Genomic DNA, 18,398 nt, shown 5'->3' with positions numbered 1-18,398 from the left:
GACTCTCAGAACGACAGCTCAGAGAGAAGAGAGAGTCTGGTTCCCTATAGGGAAGGCCAGCCGTGACGGCCAGTGCAGGGTTGTCTGGGGACAGAGGCCCTTGTCCAGTGTCAGGGACACTCAGCTCCTCCCCAGGCCCCCAGCCTCAGGGCCAGAGTGGACCATCCGCTCAGGCAGTGCAAATGCAGTGGAAGCCAAGTGGAGGGTAGGCAGGGAATGTTTGTCCTTTGGGTTTATACAGGGGTGACCCAAGGCCCACGTTGTCACAGAAGGAGAATTCATCCTCATTTGTGGAGTCACTGCGTTTGCAAAGCAGCTCATCTTGTCTGCTCTCTTGAATCCCAGGCAGTAAGAAAAACAAAAACCCAAATCTCACCAAGTGTGGGTATCCACTGTCCCTCCAGACAGGGGTGAGAATGAAGGATTCTGTATGATTGTGAAATGGACCCATCCTGCTGTGACCTTATAAGGAGGACTCTCTGGGGAAGGTGTCTCCTGTCCAATCGCAGGGGACCTCCTGAGTCATCAGCTACAACAGTGGGAGCCAAAACCACAGGCACAGAGAGAGTCGTGGCCAGGTGTCCTGTGGTTTATTTTCAAAATAATCTTTCTTATTTTATTCCCGTAAGAACCCCGATCGCTAAAACCACAGAACTAAAAGAGATTAGGTTCACTTAGAACCATTTTTCCCCTCATTTTGGTAATTGTCTTCTCCCCATCGACAGGAATAAGCTTTGTACTTGCACTGGAAAATACAAAGGACTTTATGTTAACAGGGAAAATGCGTTCCTCTGCAGCGGGTGGTCCCCGCGTCAGTGGCGTGCGTGCGAACAGCGTCTTCCTTCCGTTTCCTCCTCTAGTTTGGGGTGGGGTGGGCTGCTGGGCGTGTGCTCCTGTGTGGCCCAGGGTTGTGAGAAAGACCCTGAGCGAGATGCACCCGGGCCCCTGGGAGCCCCTCACTCCTGTGTCTTCTTGTGGCTCCTTCCTTCCTGAGGAGGGCATTTACTGAACCATCGTGAGGTGCATAAAATTATGGTCTCAGGTTAAAATGTAAGCAATGCACCACCTCACACCCATTCCGATGGCTACTATTAAAAAGAAAAAAAAAAGAAAACAGAAAATAACAAGTGTTGGAGAGAATATGAAGACAGATGTTGGTACCCTGTGCCCTGTTGGTGGGAATGTAAAATGGTGCAGCCACTGTGGAAATCAGTGTGCCTCGAAAAATTAAACATAAAATCACTTTATGATCCAGCGATTTCATTTCTGGGTATGGACCCAAAAGAACGGAAAGCAATTTCTCACAGAGATATTTGTACACCCACGTTCATAGCAGCATTACTCATAGTAGTTAAAGCGTGAAAGCAGCCCAAGTGTCTTGGGCTGGATGAGTGGACACACAAAGTGTGGTATATACCCACAGTGGAATATTGCTCAGCCTGGAAGAGGAAGGAAGTTCTGACACAGGCTACAAGACGGATGAACCTCAAAGACATCACGCTAGGTGAAATGAGCCAGGCACGAAAGGACGAGCATTGTATGATTCCACTTATACGAGGTACTTAGTCAAGTTCATAGGGACAGAAAGCAGAAGGGTGGGTGCCAGAGCTTGGGGGAGAGGGATCGGGGACTTAGTGTTTAATGGGCATGGAGCTTTAGTTTTACAAGAGGAGAAGTTCTGGAGGTGGTGGGTGGTGATGGATGCACAATGACATGAATCTATTTAATACCAATGAACTGTACACTTAAACGCGGTTAAGACGCTAAGTAAAAGAAACTGGAAAATAAAACACTTTGGGAAGAAATGTGAATTTGACACGAATATTGAGCACCATGCTGGAACAGAAAGCTGTGTTTGTTTGTTTGCAGGTGGCAGGGTTGTCACTAAAGCCCAGTCCCCCCCCTCAAGGTCTCCCTGTGCACCTTGCTCCCCCGGGTGCGTGGTGGGTGCCTGCCTGCTACTTTATGCTGATAAGTGTCTTTGCAGGAGAACCCGGTGTTGCCATCACCCTTCCACGTGACTCCCCCCAACCCCTTCCTCCCAGGCGACACTTTTGCCCTTTGCTGCCTTTCAGTTACTTCCTGCCGAGGTATGAACTAGTAAAATATTTGAGACTTAACAGGGGTGACTTACAGCCAGATTGTCCCAAGAGAAGGCGTGAAGATACAGAACCCTAGGGTGAGCAGTGATGGGATGCTGAGAGCAGGGCTTGGCATGGGCTGTGCCCCAGCCTGTGAAATCACACCCTTGAGCCACCTGCATGGCTTCCAGAGACAGGGCCAAGCCTGACTCCGCCCTTGGAGGAATTGGGCTGGTCGGTTTCATGGGAGAAAGTAACTCTTGTCTGAAGCACCTGTGCAGCTGCCGTGGGTGGGCGACTCCTAGGAGCACTTAGGACTCAGGTTCTTGGAAATGAGTGATGGGCCTGCAGGGTTTGGCTCAACACTTCAAACCCCCAGCCCAGAGATGAGCCCAGTGAAAGGGGAGGTTGATGTGCTGGCTGTGCTGTTTCCTCGGGGAAGCTGATGGCTTGGCCTGTGTGCTCTTTGTCCCTTGAAGGTCTGTGTGGTTTCCTCGTCCCGGCCAGAGTCTCCTGACCAGCTCTTCTCCAGGCAAGCGAGCGACACCTCCGTCTCCCCCAGGACCTCAGACAGCAGTGTGGCACCCGTGGCTGATTTCGATTATCCCCCAGAATTCTCCTCCTGCCTGGACAACTCTGCGGCCAAGCACAAGCTCCTGGTCAAGCCCCGCAACCAGCGGTGCAGCAAAATGCGGCGTCTGTCCTCGGTAACGGGGCAGGGGCAGGATGGGAGGGTCCCCCCCACCACCACCGCAAAGTGCCGACCTGGTCCAGGGTACCCTATCAACACCCCACGATCTTGTCTCGAGGGAAGGAGGGAGGGGATGTTGGTCTGTGAGCATCTCCTTCTCAGCCCCGTCATTCTCTGTGGCAAGGCGGACCCCACACCCCGCTTCTCAGCTCCTCTGGGGATGAGGCATTGCAGGCACCGCTGGGCAGAGGAGAAGGTGACAACCCTACATGGACCTCGAGCCCCTGGTCCCCCCCCCGCCCCCGCGAGGGCTGTGGGACCATGACCATGCCGCAGGAGCTGGGGGTGCTCATGGTTTCAACCTAAATCAGATCTGCCCCTCCCCGCCTAAGCACTCATTCATTCATTCATTCATTGGGTCTTCATTCTGCAATGCTTACCAAGAACCTGCTCTGTGCCTTGGGTCCCCTGCCTTCCCACTGTCTTCAGTGTGATGTCCACACTGCAGGCCTGGCACGGCTGGACCCTGCCCACCTCCTTCCGTTCTCACTCAACACGCTTTGGCCTCCCTTCTGCTTCTGGCACTCACCAAGCTGTCTCCCACCCCAGGCCTTGGGACCGGCTGTGTCCCCTGCTCAGGATGCCTCCTGCTCAGCCCTTGGGGGATGGGTTCCGAGGTCCTCCCCAAAGAGGCTCCCCCGGAACGTCCTGTGGACAGCAGCCCACCTGTCCATCACCGTGGGCACTTCCTCCATGGCACTGGCTATACACGGACATGTCCTTTGTAAATGGAGGTGCTCACTTGTTTATTGCCAGTGTTCCGTGAGAAGACTGTACTTCTAGCCCTGGAGCAACACTAGTCACAGAGCTGACATTTCGTGGACATTTGTTGAATGCATGAATGGATGAACAAACAGGTGAATGACCAAGGGAGAAACTGAACAGCTAGAATGGACACTGCCTGGGGCGAGGGCCTACTTAGCAGCACAGGGGTGGTGCCCCTGTAAGGACAGACCCCTCTTTGGCGTGCTGCCCAGGCAGTCATCAGCTTGTCCCTCTGGGAGCTGAGAACTCGCTCGTGCAGTGCTTTGGCTTCACGGAACCAGGGGTTCGAGGTCCATGTAGGGTTGTCACCTTCTCCGCTGCCCAGTGGTGCCTGCAATGCCTCATCTCCAGAGGAGCTGAGAAGCAGGGTGTGGGGTCCGCCTGGCCACAGAGAATGACGGGGCTGAGAAGGAGATGCTCATAGACCAACATCCCCTCCCTCCTTCCCTCGAGACAAGATCATGGGGTGTTGATAAGGTAGCCTGGACCAGCTCTGCACTTCAGCTGGAGGCAGTGGGCTGGGGCCTCTCGGGGATGTCAGGGACTCCCTGGAGATAGTGGCTTTTCTTCTGGGCACGTGGAAGGCGCTTTTCAACCTCATGCCAGCAAAGTCGACTTTTGAGGGGACTAATGCTGGAGAAAGAAGGAGGCTGTGTGACCTTCGGGCTAATGTGCTCTCATGGAAACTGGGGACCTGGGTACTTGGGCAAATGCTTACCCATCCAGTGCCTTTACAGCTAAAGGCTCAGTACTGTGGGGACTTGCAAGGCCTAGTAACTCTGACCTGCCTGTCCTCGTGCTGAGTGTAGCCACAGGACAAGGGAAGAGCCAGCTCCCTGTGGCCCCCAAGTCTGGGCTTTCTTCCCACGGGGATGCCTTCTGCCCTGGAAGGGTGTGTGTACCCAGCCATCACCTGGCCAGGACTTGGCCACGGGAAGCCCATCTCATACTCCCAGTGGAAAGGCAGCATTCCTTCCTGCTGCCCCTGGGCAGAGCTGTACCTCTCTTTACTTTTGAACTTGACTTAGCCCTTGAGGCCCATTTTTTAGAATAAGAGGAAATCTGCTTTAGGCAGTCTGGGTAAACACAGTCATTCCTTGATTTAAACTCTGTCCTTTGCACATCTTGTCCCCTTTCTGGGTCGGGCGCAGGCATGGATACATTATGTTTTTGGAGGTGTCCGTATTTTCCTGAATGCACAGAGGTGTCTGGCCGGTGGTCACCCATGTCACTGTTGGGTCCTACGTTGGAGGCCTCTGTCCTTTAGCATCTGCAACCTCCTTTGCCCTTTGTGAGGTCCCTTCTCCTAACCATGAGGACCTTCCTCTGGGGACCACGTGCTTTCAGATGTCCCTATTCTGCTCCAAGGGTTGGGAAGAGCTGCCACGCTGCCCCCTCTGCTGCCCTCCTGACCCTGGGGACTTCTGGAGGCTCCCTGTCCCTTTGGGCTTCACTGGACAGCGAGGTCCAAGTTTCCCCTGCTTCTCTGATCTCCTGTTAACATTTGGGGTTTCTTTCCCCATCACCCACTCTGTCAGGCCCACTCCCCGCAGACTCGGGCATCTTCAGGATCCACTTCAGTCTCTTCCTGCTGCTGCCCAGGCTCTTTTGTCCATTTGGGCAGAAGAGTTGTTCACATCCGGCCAGGCATCCTCTGCCATCAGTGGGGTAAACTCTCTACTCCACATCATGTAGGCTCTCAATCTTTTGGAGCGCTGGGGAAAAAAGGGGGCTTTTCTTAACCTTCAAAATCCCATCTTGCACAGGAAAACGAACAAACAAAAAACCTTGGCTGTCAAGACTGTGATATTTAGTACAAGTTTGAAAAACATATTCAAGGCTGCATTTGGTTGGATCCATCTGCCCCCACCAAAGCAGGGGCTGGGGAAGAGGAACACACGAAAGACCCACATCGTCTTTGGTTGTCTCAGCACGTTTGTTACCCTGCTGCTCAGAACCGTGCCCCGTGCATGGCTCTGGCGCAGTAGAAGTGGAACGCCCGTAAATGTTTATACTGACATCTCACCACACCAGCTGGTCCTCATCCCAACCCAGGCAGTGCCAGGAGAGGGAATATCATTAACTCTGTTCTGTCGAGAGCAGCGTGATTAGATGACTAGCCCGAGGTCGCCTGGCTGGCAGAGCTGCCAACAAGTCCCGGGTGTCAGAAACAGACGCTTCCTCTCCACACCGGCACTGCCCATCGTGCCCATCCTCTGCCCACAGATGATGTGCACGCTGCCCAAAGACACTTCCTTTCTGGCGAGAGGAGGTGGATGAGCAGGCAGCCATGATAGAGTCTCCATCTGGGTGCGGGCCGAGCAATGGGTCCCCTGCTTCCAGTTCCTCGGGAGGGTTCCAGGGGGTGAAGCCACTCTGAGGGCCCAGAGTGGGAGGCAAGGTGTGGGTGGTGGAGGTGGAGTGGGTATCCGCATCCTTCCTGCTGTCCTGGCCAGAGAGCCCAGGCTCGGGTAGGAGCCGCTTTGTTCCCTGCAAAGCCTCTGCTCAGCATCGGGGGCCACCCTCTGGAGCCCACGCTCCGTGCCAGCCTTCCTTCTGCCTGGCCTCCCACCATAACCCCTCGGAGCTGCCAGTGGCTCAATCTGGATGTGCTCAAGCCGGGCCTGCTCCTCAGCTTTATGTTGACCTAATGTGGGTTCCAGTAGTTTAAAAACATGAGCCACCATCCTAAAGGGGTTTCCACATCAAGGATTTCCTGTAGTAACAAAAGGCCGGTAACACCTTAGGAACCTGCAGCTTTTGAAAATTCTTCTGGGGATTTCACATCTTCCCCTTTTGGAATCCAGAGGAATAGGGCTGTGCATCTTGGCAAAGCTAGCTTAGGTGTCGTCACAAACATCCCAATTATCTTGTGTTGGCAAGCAGATGCCAGCTGGATACTGTTAAAATAACAACAACAACAAAAACCTATTGCAAACACTCCCCTGGGTGTTTGCTAAAAAGAAGGAAGGAGGGCACTGCCCTTGTGCAGCAGCCTGGGTGACTCTGTAAAGTCTAAAGACAGGTCTAAAATCAGGAACTTTTTTAAAAAACACCAGCCTCAATGCCCTCAGCCTTTCGGTCACTTTCACATTTGCTTGTGAATGATTCATGACTACCTTGATCTCCTTTCCTTCCTAAGAGAGCAAGAACTGACTTTGTGGATGGTAGGGAGGAAGTGGACTAAATCTAGATTCCAGAGACCTTTCATAAGAAAAATAGCACGAGGCCGTGACTTACTGCCAAGCCAGGCAAGGCTTCCTATAGGAGTGGAATCAGAGATAGCTCTGGGGGTGCTAGTGGAGCCCCGGAGGTGTGGGGTGGAGGGCAGCCGGCCAGTCACTCAGGCCCAGAGTCTGGCACATAAAATGGCAGGGGCTTGGCTTGACCTGAGCAGGGAGTGGGAGAAACCATTTAAAACGGCAGAATAGATTGTCTATTTTATGTATAGTAGTGAGTATATGTTAATCCCAGCCTCCTAATTTATCCCTCCCCCCACCAGAGAATCTGAAAAAGAACAGATATATGTATAACTAAATCACTTTGCTGTACACCTGAAACTCACACAACATTGTAAATCAACTATACTCCAGCATAAAATAAAAATTTTAAAAACACACAAAAAAAATAAAATAAAATAAAACGGCAGGATATAAGACTTCAAGTTTAGCTGAAAAGTTTGGGCTTTATCCTGTCAGCTATGGTTTGCTATTGACCGTGGTGGACATGATAGGAATCATCTTTTAGGCAAACCAGCCTGCCTTTGCTATGAGGGTGCATCCCTGGAGAGAGAAGGAATTGACAGGGGACACCGGCTCTGAGGCAGCACAGGGGGTCAGAGAGGGCAACAGCTTTGCCCCTGGGCCACTTATTAGCTCAGCCTTGGCCAAGGCAGGGACCTCTCTGAGTTCCCAGTTCTCCAGGTGCAAGGAGGAACTAATAATCCTCTCCTCACTGGAGCTAATCAGGGAGTTAGTGAGAGAACCATGCCGAGCACAGAGCACGGCAGACCCCGCTGATGTTGGTCCCTTTCCCTTTGCTTCACTCTGTAGAGCAGGGTCCACTGGTTTCCAGCTTGGCCTCGAGAGCCTCAGGCAACGTTTATTTTAGGGGCATAGCCAGCGGCCTCAGTTCTGCTGAAAGCTGAACTTGGGAGGCAAGATTCCAAACAGACCAGTAAGAGAGGATTAAGAAAGGACAGCTGTGTGTGAATGTCCGCTTAAGTGCCAGCCTTAGAGACATTCTGCTTCCCTTAAACCTAATTAAACCCTGAACAAAATGGGGAGGCCATAGGCTTCCTGATATTCGTCCTAATGATGCTGTCTTTTGTCCACTTTATTCCTCTTTTAAGAGAGCGCAGTCCGAATCCCTGAGCGATCTGACGTGTACTCCAGAGGAGGAGGAATACGACGAGAAGCTGCTACCCCAAGTCAGCACGGAGGAGAAGCCCAGTTCTGGGCAGCAGGAGGGGGGACAGGACAGAGGCGCTGAGCCTGGGGGGCAGGCGACCATGCTGCCACCTGCGGGGCCCCGTGCGCGGCGGGCGCGCCTGCAGCACTGCCCGGCGCTCACCGCCAGCATCGAGGAGGAGAACCCCCCGGGGGAGAACCTCTCCAGCCGTCTGGCCACCCCGGAGGTCATGGAGGTCACAGAGCCCGTGTCGGGCCCACACCCCCGCTCGGAGTCCCCGTCTTGGCCAGAAGACTCCCCGCACCCTCACCCTAATCCTGACAGCGAAAACCCGAGGGAGGAGCTGTCCCTGGAAACCCGGTGTCCCCCCGGCGGGGACACAGCGGACGAGGTGGTTTGTGCTTCGGGAGACGTCGAGGGTCGATTATCTCCCTGCATCCCCGAGGGGGACACGACCCCTCCCGAGCCCGGCCCCATAGCCACCCAGGAGACGCCCTCTGGCCCCGACGGGCCAGACCACACCGGCCCGAAGGAGGTGCGACTGACCCTGGACACGCCGGGTCCCGAGGGCGCAGGGCCAGAAGCCCCGGCCCCCAGCCCGCCGGCCCCCAAGAGCTGCTTGAAGCACAAGGCCTCGGCTGCGACAGCGAACGAGAGCCCCGGCGCGGCCCCCTCACCGCCTGCCTCCGAGTCGCCTGCAGAGGCGCCCGCACCCGGATCCCTGGACCAGAAGGCGGCGCCCCCGGAGCCCCCCAGGGCCGAGCGGGAGGGGTCCCCCACGGAGGCGGCGGCGCCGGAGCGCAAGATGGAGCGAGGAGGCCGCGAGGCGCGGGCCGCCAAAAAGTTCTCGGTGTCGTCGGGCCGCGAGTGGCCGCGCGCGGGGGGCCGCCTGCTGGAGCCCCGAGGCCCCGCCGTCCGGCTGCCGCTTCTCAGGAGCGGTCCGGCGTGGAAGAGCGAAGCCGCCCTCGAGGACCTCGGGGCGCCCGCCGAGCCCCAGGGCCCGAAGCCCGGCCCTCGGAAGCCGCCTGCCCCGGCCGAGCGTGGCTCTCCGAACGCGGCCACCGCGGACCCCGGCCCAGCCGCCCGGGAGCGGCCCGCGGGCGGGGACGGAAGCCCCTTCCCCGTCAAGCTCCGCTCCACGTCTCTGTCCTTCAAACACAGAGAAGCGCCCTGCCCGGAGGGGAGGGGAATCAAGAGGTACAGCGCGGAGGTCAGGCTGGAGAAAGGAGGGCTGACCTTGCTCACCAGGAACGACAAGGGTCCGCCTGGGACGGGCCCCGCCGCCCGAGGCGCCAGGTCTCCCAACGAGCCGGGGAAGGCGAAGACCCGGTCCGCCGAGCAGCTCAGCTCCAAGCCGCCCCTGCCCAGGAAGCCGCTGCTGCAGACCCTCACCCTCCCCCAGCTGCCCGCGCCCCCCGACGCCAGCCCCCGGGACCCCGAGAAGGTAGGGCCGTCCGCCGACCCCAGGAAGGAGAGCCAGGCAGCGGAGAGGAAGTCGCCCCACAGGGCAGCTGGTAAGAGGCCCGCGTGGAGCAGCCTGGGGAGGGTGTTCGCGAAGGGTCAGGGCCATGGGGAAATCAGGTCAGTTGGAATGTCTTGCTGGACGTCCGCAAGGTATTGATATATAAATGCATTGGGTAAAAACCTTGCCGGGGAACTGGAGGAAAAGTCAAAATTCCTGTTGGTACCACCAACATATTTGTTCAAGAGTTAGGAATAGAGACCGGGGAAAGGAAACAAATATCAGGGTTTTGTGTAAGTTCTGAGAAGTCAGGAAAATGTAGAAACTCGTTTTGCAGCGTCTTCCCAGAGGAGCTGGGCCTCCCAGTGGATCACTCGGACGCTTTTTCCTCCAGAAGGGGTATCCCTCCTGGGCAACGTGTGCACTCATGGGTGGAGGCCCTCCTGGGGCCTCACCTGGTTCTTGGTTATAAATGAAGCATCTGGCTCCACTGTCACTTAGCATCATTCCGACTTTTCCCCCAAAGGAAGAGTTTCATCCTGTTGAATAATAATCAGGCCCACAGGGCCCAGCCTCACACAGGAAGAGTCCCTTCTGTTGGAGTCGTGAGTCTTCGTAAAATCTGAGTTCTTCATCAGGTGGACCTGAACTGTCCCAAAAGGGAGATGGTGTTAAGATTGGGGCAGAATGTAAGAATCTTGTAAAGCAACTGTCTTTTAAAATGAGCAGAGACACAATAGGTGACCTTTCGCTGTCTTTGACATTTGTCACTGTATATAGTGTTTCAGATGGAATCTGTTGGAAACGGGTATTTTCAGGGGAGCTAAAGAATCTCTCATTGCTGGTTTCTTTTACTGATAGAAATCAGTGTACCAAACATGGAACTAGACATGCAAGTCATGTGTGTGTGTGTGTGTGTGTGAGATGGGAACACTAAGGAGAAATTTTCCATGACAGATTTTATAAAACAACACAACTTTCAGGATATTTTAAGTGGCTCCTCTAAGTTCAGGACTCTGTTTAATCACTGCGTTGTGGAACAGAGAGGAAGTAGAACCCAGTTCTCTCAGGGACCCCACACCTGAAAAGGAGGATGGAGCGCACACACAAAGACAGGTTTAAAGACATGCTAGTCTTTTGTGTCTTCTTCCTAGGAAGTTCGTAAAAGTGCAGTGTATAAAGGGCTCTAAATTCTTAAGGCGACCCAAAGATGCAGGCGATTCCAGGGAGAAGTTTCCGGAAAACGCCCCCAGAAGAGCCGACGCGTGCAGCCTTCCTGATCCAGGCCCCTTGGCTCTGCTGTGATTTGCTGTTGCTGCCGCTGCTACATTAGGATCATCAGTGAGGGAACTTTGGGGGAGGTTCAAGCTGTAGCTGATTATCCACTCTGCAAATTTCCAGGTTACTGAAGCTATTATAGAGTGATTCAAAAAGCCATTGAAATAGCCAGGGCGAAGGAGGGTGCAGGTAAAACCCTGACATCAGCACCACCCACCTTCGTGGGCTAGAATTGATGTCTCTCGCAGGCTTGCTGAATGAACAGAACTTAAAGACAGGATTCATGGTCAGATCTGGAAAAGAAGCTTCAGAGGGCGATGCTTGACACATTGATAATTTATAACTTCCTCAGCTTAAGCTGTGAGAGTCAGGCTTTGTTCACTGTCAACTGGCTGGAATGGTCTGTAGTTAGAGAGCTTCTGTTTTTTCTTTTGATTTGTAAAATACAATATAATACTTATTAACGGCTTTGCTTAAATAGAAGAGAATTGTGTTGTCCGACTAGCTTTATTAGCACTCCCTAAGCCACAGAAGTAACTGACTCAGATGAATTCTGGAGTGGCAGAATCTAGGTTGCTTTAGGGGGCAAGGGTAGTGATTTTCATTTCGATGCAAAGAGAGGAGATAATTCTTACATTCTGTTGGGAACCGACCCTCCCAGGGTGGATGGTATTTGAGGGATGAGAGCCAGGCAGGCTGGGGCTGCTGTCTGGTGCCCCCTGGGACCGTGGGGTCTGGGGGCTGTCTCCTGCAGGCCAGAGCAGAATCTCAGAGCCCCAGGCTCCCAGAGCCCATCAGTGAAGCAGCCTCCACTCCTTCTCCAGACCCTGGGTCTGCTTGTGGTTCAATTCGTTATTATTTCTGCTCTCGTCCTCATGGCTCCCAAATTATAGCAGCTGAAGGCAATTAAATTCTTGTAAAACATACAGATAATAAAACGTTATAATAACAGTATTACCCAGTTTTCCAGGAAGGCCTAATTATTTCTGTTTATTATCTCGTGGTGGCAGGTGCTTTTACCCAGAGCTCCCAGATGGGCTGCCATCTCCCCTGCCCCCCTTCCAGGGGTGAGCACCATAAAGTTGGGTTATGGAGGCGTCCCAGATGCGCACAGTTCCATCTCGGGGACTCCAGCTACTTTGTCCCATCACTCCTGCTTCTTCCCCCACCTGTCCCCTCCACCCTGTCTTCCTTCCTTGAAGATGCAGAAACCCCGGGGGTGTGGGATTCGGGGAGGATAAGGTTGTTGGCAATAAACAGAGGAGCCCAGCTTGCCGACCGGGCTGAGCCTCACAGGGCACCTTGGGGTGGTCGCTGTGAGCCCCGTACGTTTGTGCTCGTTGACGCAGAGGAGACCAATCAGTCTGCTCACTTGCCGTAGGAGGTGAATGGCCCTGGGTTATCAGCCCTGTTCATGTGTGCAGACAGTCCCCATCCTCCTGTTGGCCCAGTCCGTCCCAGAGTCTAAGTCACCAGTCTGGAAGCAGCTTCCTGTGCACAGGATTAGAGGTGGAACAGGAAAAATGGTGAAATACACAAAACATATAGAAAAACGTCGTCGTCCGTAGGTCCACTCTCTGGATGTTATCCCTGTTGGCCTTCCTTCTAGTCTCCTGTGTGTGTGTGTGTGTGTGTGTGTGTGTGTTTTCTATGTAGTGGTGGACACTTGTTGGATATTTTGGAGAGTAGCTGGACAAAGCGCTCTTCTCACCAGGGGCCTCATTTGATAACCAGCCTCTGCCTCTAGTCCATGCTCGTTCCCTCTAGCCCGGGCTGGTGACAGTGGCACACCAGGTCCTGGAGCCAGTCCTCACTCATTCATGCATATTCGTTCTTTCAACAAACATTCATGTACTCCTGCCATGCAGACTGCACTGTGCTGGCCCTAAAAGGTGGTCAGGAAGAGAACGCCAGCCTCACTGTCCGGGAGCTCAGGGGCCTGGGGAGGCAGGTGGTGGCGACTGTAGGTAGATGCCCATCTTGCTTTGGATGGCAGGGAGATTTTCTGGAGGAAATGAGCTCAAAAAGACTGTCACCGTCTCTAACGACAAAGTCATTTCAGGGCTTCCCTGGTGGCGCAGTGGTTGAGAGTCCGCCTGCCGATGCAGGGGACATGGGTTCGTGCCCCGGTCCGGGAAGATCCCACATGCCACGGAGCGGCTGGGCCCGTGAGCCGTGGCTGCTGAGCCTGCGCATCTGGAGCCTGTGCTCTGCAACAGGAGAGGCCACAACAGTGAGAGGCCCGCGTACCGCAAAAAAAAAAAAAAAGTTATTTCAGTGTATTCAAGTTCATTTGAGTAGAATACAAGGAGTTTGGTGGGATTTTGTGTTGGGTTTTTTTTTTGTATAAATATATATATATATATATATATATATATATATATATATATATACATACACACATACAGGTCTTTTATTCTTAAAGAAAAGCAACTTTGTTCACACCTGCCTTTCTTTTTAGCCTTATCCGTACCCTCATGGTCCCTTGCTGGCAAGTGTGGTCCACACCCTGGGCCTCCATTTCCCCGCCTTCCCTGTGCTCCTCAGACTGTGTACATCCGCTCATCCTCGCTTGCCTCCCAGTGCGATCACTCTCCTCGGCTAGGACACCCCCGTGGCAGAGCCCATAGTGAAGCCACACCCCCCAACAGTTGTGCTGGTGGTCCTGCAGGTTCCCTTCCCTCGCCACTCTGCCCCTCAGGTGGTCCCGGTCATAAGAATGCAGAGCAATGCAGAGGCTGAATCCCGGCTTTCTAGCCAGAGAATCTTGGGGTGTGAAAAACAACAGAAGGGAAACACCTGAGGAGGGTCCTTCACATACAGGTATGAAATCCTGGGCTTGGCCCTGAGATGCACCTGCAGATCAGCACAGAAGAACCTTTGAGAATTTTAACAGGACCAAGTCTCCACATAATACTCAAAATGTCTAGGATACAAACCAAAATTATTCAACCTACAGAGTACCATGAAAACCAAAAGAATTCTCAAAGAAAGAGGCAATCAACAAGCTCAACCCTGAGATGATCCAAAGGTTGGAATTATTAGAAAAATATGTTAAAGCAACTGTTATACCATGGTTCCAAGATGTAAGGGTGAGCACTCTTGAAACAAATGGGAAGATTCTCTGTAAACAAATAGAAGCTATTTTAAAAAGCCAAAGAGAAATTTTAGAACAGGAAAATATAACAGAAATTAAAAATCCATTGGAAGAGTTCACTAGGAGAATGGAGATGATAGAAGAAAGGGTCAGTGAACTTAAAGATAGATCGATAGAAAACATCCTGAGCACAAAGAGAAAAAAAGATTTTTAAAAAAGCCTTGGGGGCCAGAGCAACAATATTAAAAAGTCTAACATTCATGTCATAGGAGTCCAAGAGAAGAGGAGAAATAGATTTGAATAGAAAAAAGAATCTGAAGAAATAATGACTGAAAACTTCCTACATTTTGGAAAAACAAATTTACAGATCCACGGAGCACAGGCAAATTACTTTTGCACCCTTGTAAAAAATGTGGCTGTATCGTTTGGTTTTACTTCACCTTTTCAACAAATGGTTGTGGAGCATGTGAACATCCAGATGCAAAAACGTGAACTTTGACCAGTCTCACATCATATACAAAAATTAACTCAAAGGATTTACTGACTTACATGAGGGGACTTTCCTGGTGGTCCAGTGGCTAAGACTCTGTGCTCCCAATGCAGGGGGCCCGGGTTCAATCCCTGGTCAGGGAACTAAATCCCACATGCTGCAGCTAAGACCTGATGCACCCAAATAAAAAATAAATAAATAAATATTTTTTTTAAAAAAGGTAAAATGAAACTATAAAACTTGTAGGAACTTAGGAAAAAAATATTTGGAGCATAGGACTAGGCAAAGAGTTCTTAGACTTGACATCAAAGCATAATCCATGAAAGGAAAAATTGATGAATTGGACTTAAGAATTTAAAACTTTTGCTCTGCCAAAGACCCCATTAAGAGGATGAAAAGACAAGCTATGCGTTATGAGAAAATATCTGCAAACCATATATCCAGTGAAGGACTGGTATCTAAAATATATAAAGTATTCTCAAAACTCAACAGTACAAAACCAAAAAATACATTAGAAAATGGGCAAAAGATATGAATAGTTATTTCACCAGAGAGAATATACAGATGGCAGATAAGCACATGAAAGATATTCGTCATCATTAACCCTTAGAGAAACACCAATAAAAACCCATAATGAGATACTATCACATTAGTATCTCATTTTAGCCATGTTAGAATGGCTAAAATTAAAAATGCTGATAATACCATGTGCCCAGAGGGCTGCAGGACAACTGGAATTCTCACTCATTGCTAGTGGAAATGTACAACAGTACAGTCACTTTGTTTTTGTTTTTATTATTTATTTATTTATTTATTTATTTGGCTGTGCCAGGTCTTATTGCGGCCAGCAGGCTCCTTAGTTGGGACATGTGAACTCTTAGTTGCGGCATGCGGCATGCATGTGGGATCTCGTTCCCTGACCAGGGATCAAACCCGGGCCCCCTGCATTGGGAGTGTGGAGTCTCAGCCCCTGGACCACCAGGGAAGTCGCTGGTACAGTCACTTTGGAACACAATTTGGCAGCTTCTTACAAAATTAAAAGTACACTTACCTTACAGCCCACCAATCCCACTTCTAGGTATTTATCCTAGATAAAGGAAAACTTAGGTTACACAAAAGCCTGAACACAAATGTTTATAGCAGCATCATTCATAATCACCAAACACTAGACACAACCCAAATATCCCTCAACTGGCCAGTGGATAAACAACCCACACAATGGAATATTAGTCAGCAGTAAAAAGGAATGAACTGTTGACACACACGATAACGGATGGATCTTCAATGCATATGCTAAGTGAAAGTAGCCGGTCTCAAAAGATTATCAACTGTATTATTCCATTTATATGATGTCTGAAAGAAGCAACAATCCAGAGACAGCAGATCAGCAGATGTCAGGCTTTGGGAGTAGAGGTGGGGTCTGACTACCAAGGGGTAGTACCAGGGAATTTTGTGGGGTGTTCACATTGTCCTGAAGCCCATTTGTGATGGTTGTTAGAAGAATCTAAGCATGTGTTCAAACTCATAGAACTGTACAACCGAAAAGATGAATTTCACTGTATGTAAATTTTAAAATAATCTTCTAAATGGCACCAAAAAAATAGGTAGTAGCCTCCTTTCCACCCACCTCTGAACCTCTCTAATCACCCACACACACACACCCACACACACACAGACAAACGGAAGGAACCACACTAACAGGTTCATCCCAGCTCTTTTCCCATGGCCATTGCAGTCATAGCTACATCAATGTTGATATATAGGCACAGCAGTCCTTTTTTAAGAATCACAAAAATGCATGTTGGCTTGCAATTAGATATTTTCAGTCCACAGTAAAGACTGGGCATCTTTTCTGATCAGAATGAGCCACTTGTCCTCATTCTTTTTAAGGTCTACAGAGTACATGTACCGTATTTTATTTAGCCATTCCCCTACTGAAGGGAGTTCCAATTGTTTTGAGGTTTTTTCCCTTTTGCTAACAGTGGTGCAGTCACCCTCCTTGTTCGTTTTAGCTCAGTGTATTCACACAGTTGTTTCTCCAGGCTAGATTCTTTTTTGTCTTCTTCTTTTTTTTCTTTTTTGACTGCGCTCTGCGGCTTATGGGATCTTAATTCCCTGACCAGGGATTGTACCCCGGCTCTTGGCAGTGAAAGTGTGGAGTCCCAACCACTGGACGGCCAGGGAATTCCATATCTAGGCTAGATTTTTAAAAGTGGGTTTTCTGGCTCACAGAGCTTGTGAAGTTTTAATTTAATACACAACTTCAAATGACCCTCCGTAAATGTTGTACCAGTTTACACTTCTAAGAGCAGAGTAGAGACTATTTCTCCACTCCCTCATCAGCACTAGGTGTTATCAGTCTATTTTTAATTTCTTTTTTTTCAATCTGATGGATGAAGAATGTCAGTCATGTTTTACACCTTGGTCAGCAAGTCCTGGTCATCCTAATGTGACATGTCTTTATCCACCTGCACCCAGGTCAGCCCTCAGCAACCTTTAACCTGACACGTGCAGCACCTCCTCCCCCAACTCTCTCCTCACCCTCTCTTCCCAAGTCATGGGTCTAACTGTGGAGCTTTCCTCTTTTTTTTTTTTGCGGTGCATGGGCCTCTCACTGTTGTGGCCTCTCCCGTTGCGGAGCACAGGCTCCGGACGCGCAGGCTCAGCGGCCATGGCTCACGGGCCCAGCCGCTCCACGGCATGTGGGATCCTCCCGGACCGGGGCACAAACCCGTGTCCCCTGCATCGGCAGGCGGACTCTCAACCACTGCGCCACCAGGGAAGCCCCGGAGCTTTCATCTTTAAAAAGTCCCGATGCCTCCCCATTATATTCAGAATAAAATTCGAAGTCCTGTGTGAGGCATTTAAGGCTTCTTAGATTCTGGCCAAAATCAACATTTCTGCCTTCCCAAGTTCATCTGCCACTCCTTCCCTCCCTCTGATATCTCCAGCCCCACCCCTGCCATCTGGTCCCTGAGAACTTCAGGGGCTTTGATCCTCTGCAGTGTCTGTGCCTGGGGGAGGGGCGGGGCTCCTGGCCTGCAGTGGGTGGCCCTCAGCCCTGTGTGTGTGTGTGTGACCAGGTGCTGGGACAAGGCTGGGAAGCAAGCCAGGCAGGTGCTGGGTGGGGAGAGGGGAGATTGAAGAGCCTGGGTTTGGAGGCTTGACTCCGAGGTCCACCCCTCAGGGGCTGTGGGATTCGGAGCCAGTGAGTTTCTCAACCTCTGTGTCTTAGCTTCCTCCTTTGTAAAATGAGGTTAGTAGTAACTCAGGGAGCAGCAAGAGCGTTTTCACTGCCAACTGTGATACAGTCTTACATGGTACGAGTCATACCGGTACAAGAGGTACCGAAACCTCTGGGCAGCGGAGACCAGCGTGCGGGCATGGACTCTCCTGTCCCGGTTCTGCTGAAGGCACCGCTGCGTAGACGTGAGACCCCAGAGAGAACGTGTGCAGGATACTGTGGGAGTCACGGACCACCACCGCCTCCCTGAGTGTACACAGGGGTCCTAAGAGGGGAGAGGAAGAGAGAGCGTTTGCAGGGGTCACAGCTGCAGTTCTGTAAGTCCTCAGCTCAACAGGGTGGCACCAGGGGAGCCTCCCTCATCCCGAGGGGGCCTCCCATGGGACAGGGACGGGGCGCAGGGACTCTGGGGACAGGAGCCGGTGTGGGTGGAGGGGAGCTGAGCTAGCCGGGGAGGGTGGGTGGTGGGTGGGAATCTCTCAGAGTCATTTTGGGACTCTGCCAGACGCACCCAGGACACAGCCCACCCGGACAGTGGCAGGCGCCGGTCACAGGAGAGCTCTGCCTGTCCCCCACCCCCTCCTTCCCAGACCCCCAGCCCCTGGGGAAGGACCCCCCACCCCCACCCCCAGCTCAGACGCCCTGCATTCGGGGAGGCAGGAGACAACGCTGACTCAGCCCAGAGGTGACGCCGTGTTCTGAAGTGACCGCAGTGAAACTTAGGCCAAAAGACTTGCCCAGAGGCACCTGGCATGTGACCCGGGGGGCTGGGGGGACGTGGCGTTTGGGGCCATGTGTGTAGACCATCTTTGCGGCCAGT

The 18,398-nt window shown here is 51.9% G+C and overlaps 1 protein-coding gene across 1 annotated transcript in view; it reads left to right on the top strand.

Annotated features, from left to right (window-relative positions):
* The window catches only part of CRACDL (CRACD like), a 64,573-nt gene that overhangs the window by 34,766 nt on the left and 11,409 nt on the right, over positions 1-18,398 (top strand). Inside the window, exons 6-7 of the mRNA XM_081254392.1 lie at positions 2,561-2,788; positions 7,949-9,521. Of these exons, the coding sequence (XP_081110518.1) occupies positions 2,561-2,788; positions 7,949-9,521 (1,801 nt within the window). The remainder of the gene's footprint in view (positions 1-2,560; positions 2,789-7,948; positions 9,522-18,398) is intronic.

This window comes from Mesoplodon bidens (assembly GCF_964165515.1).
Source record: "Mesoplodon bidens genome assembly, chromosome: 14".
Lineage (NCBI taxonomy): Eukaryota > Metazoa > Chordata > Mammalia > Artiodactyla > Ziphiidae > Mesoplodon > Mesoplodon bidens.
Note: the sequence above shows the minus strand (reverse complement) of the source record. Positions and strands in the feature narration are given on the sequence as shown.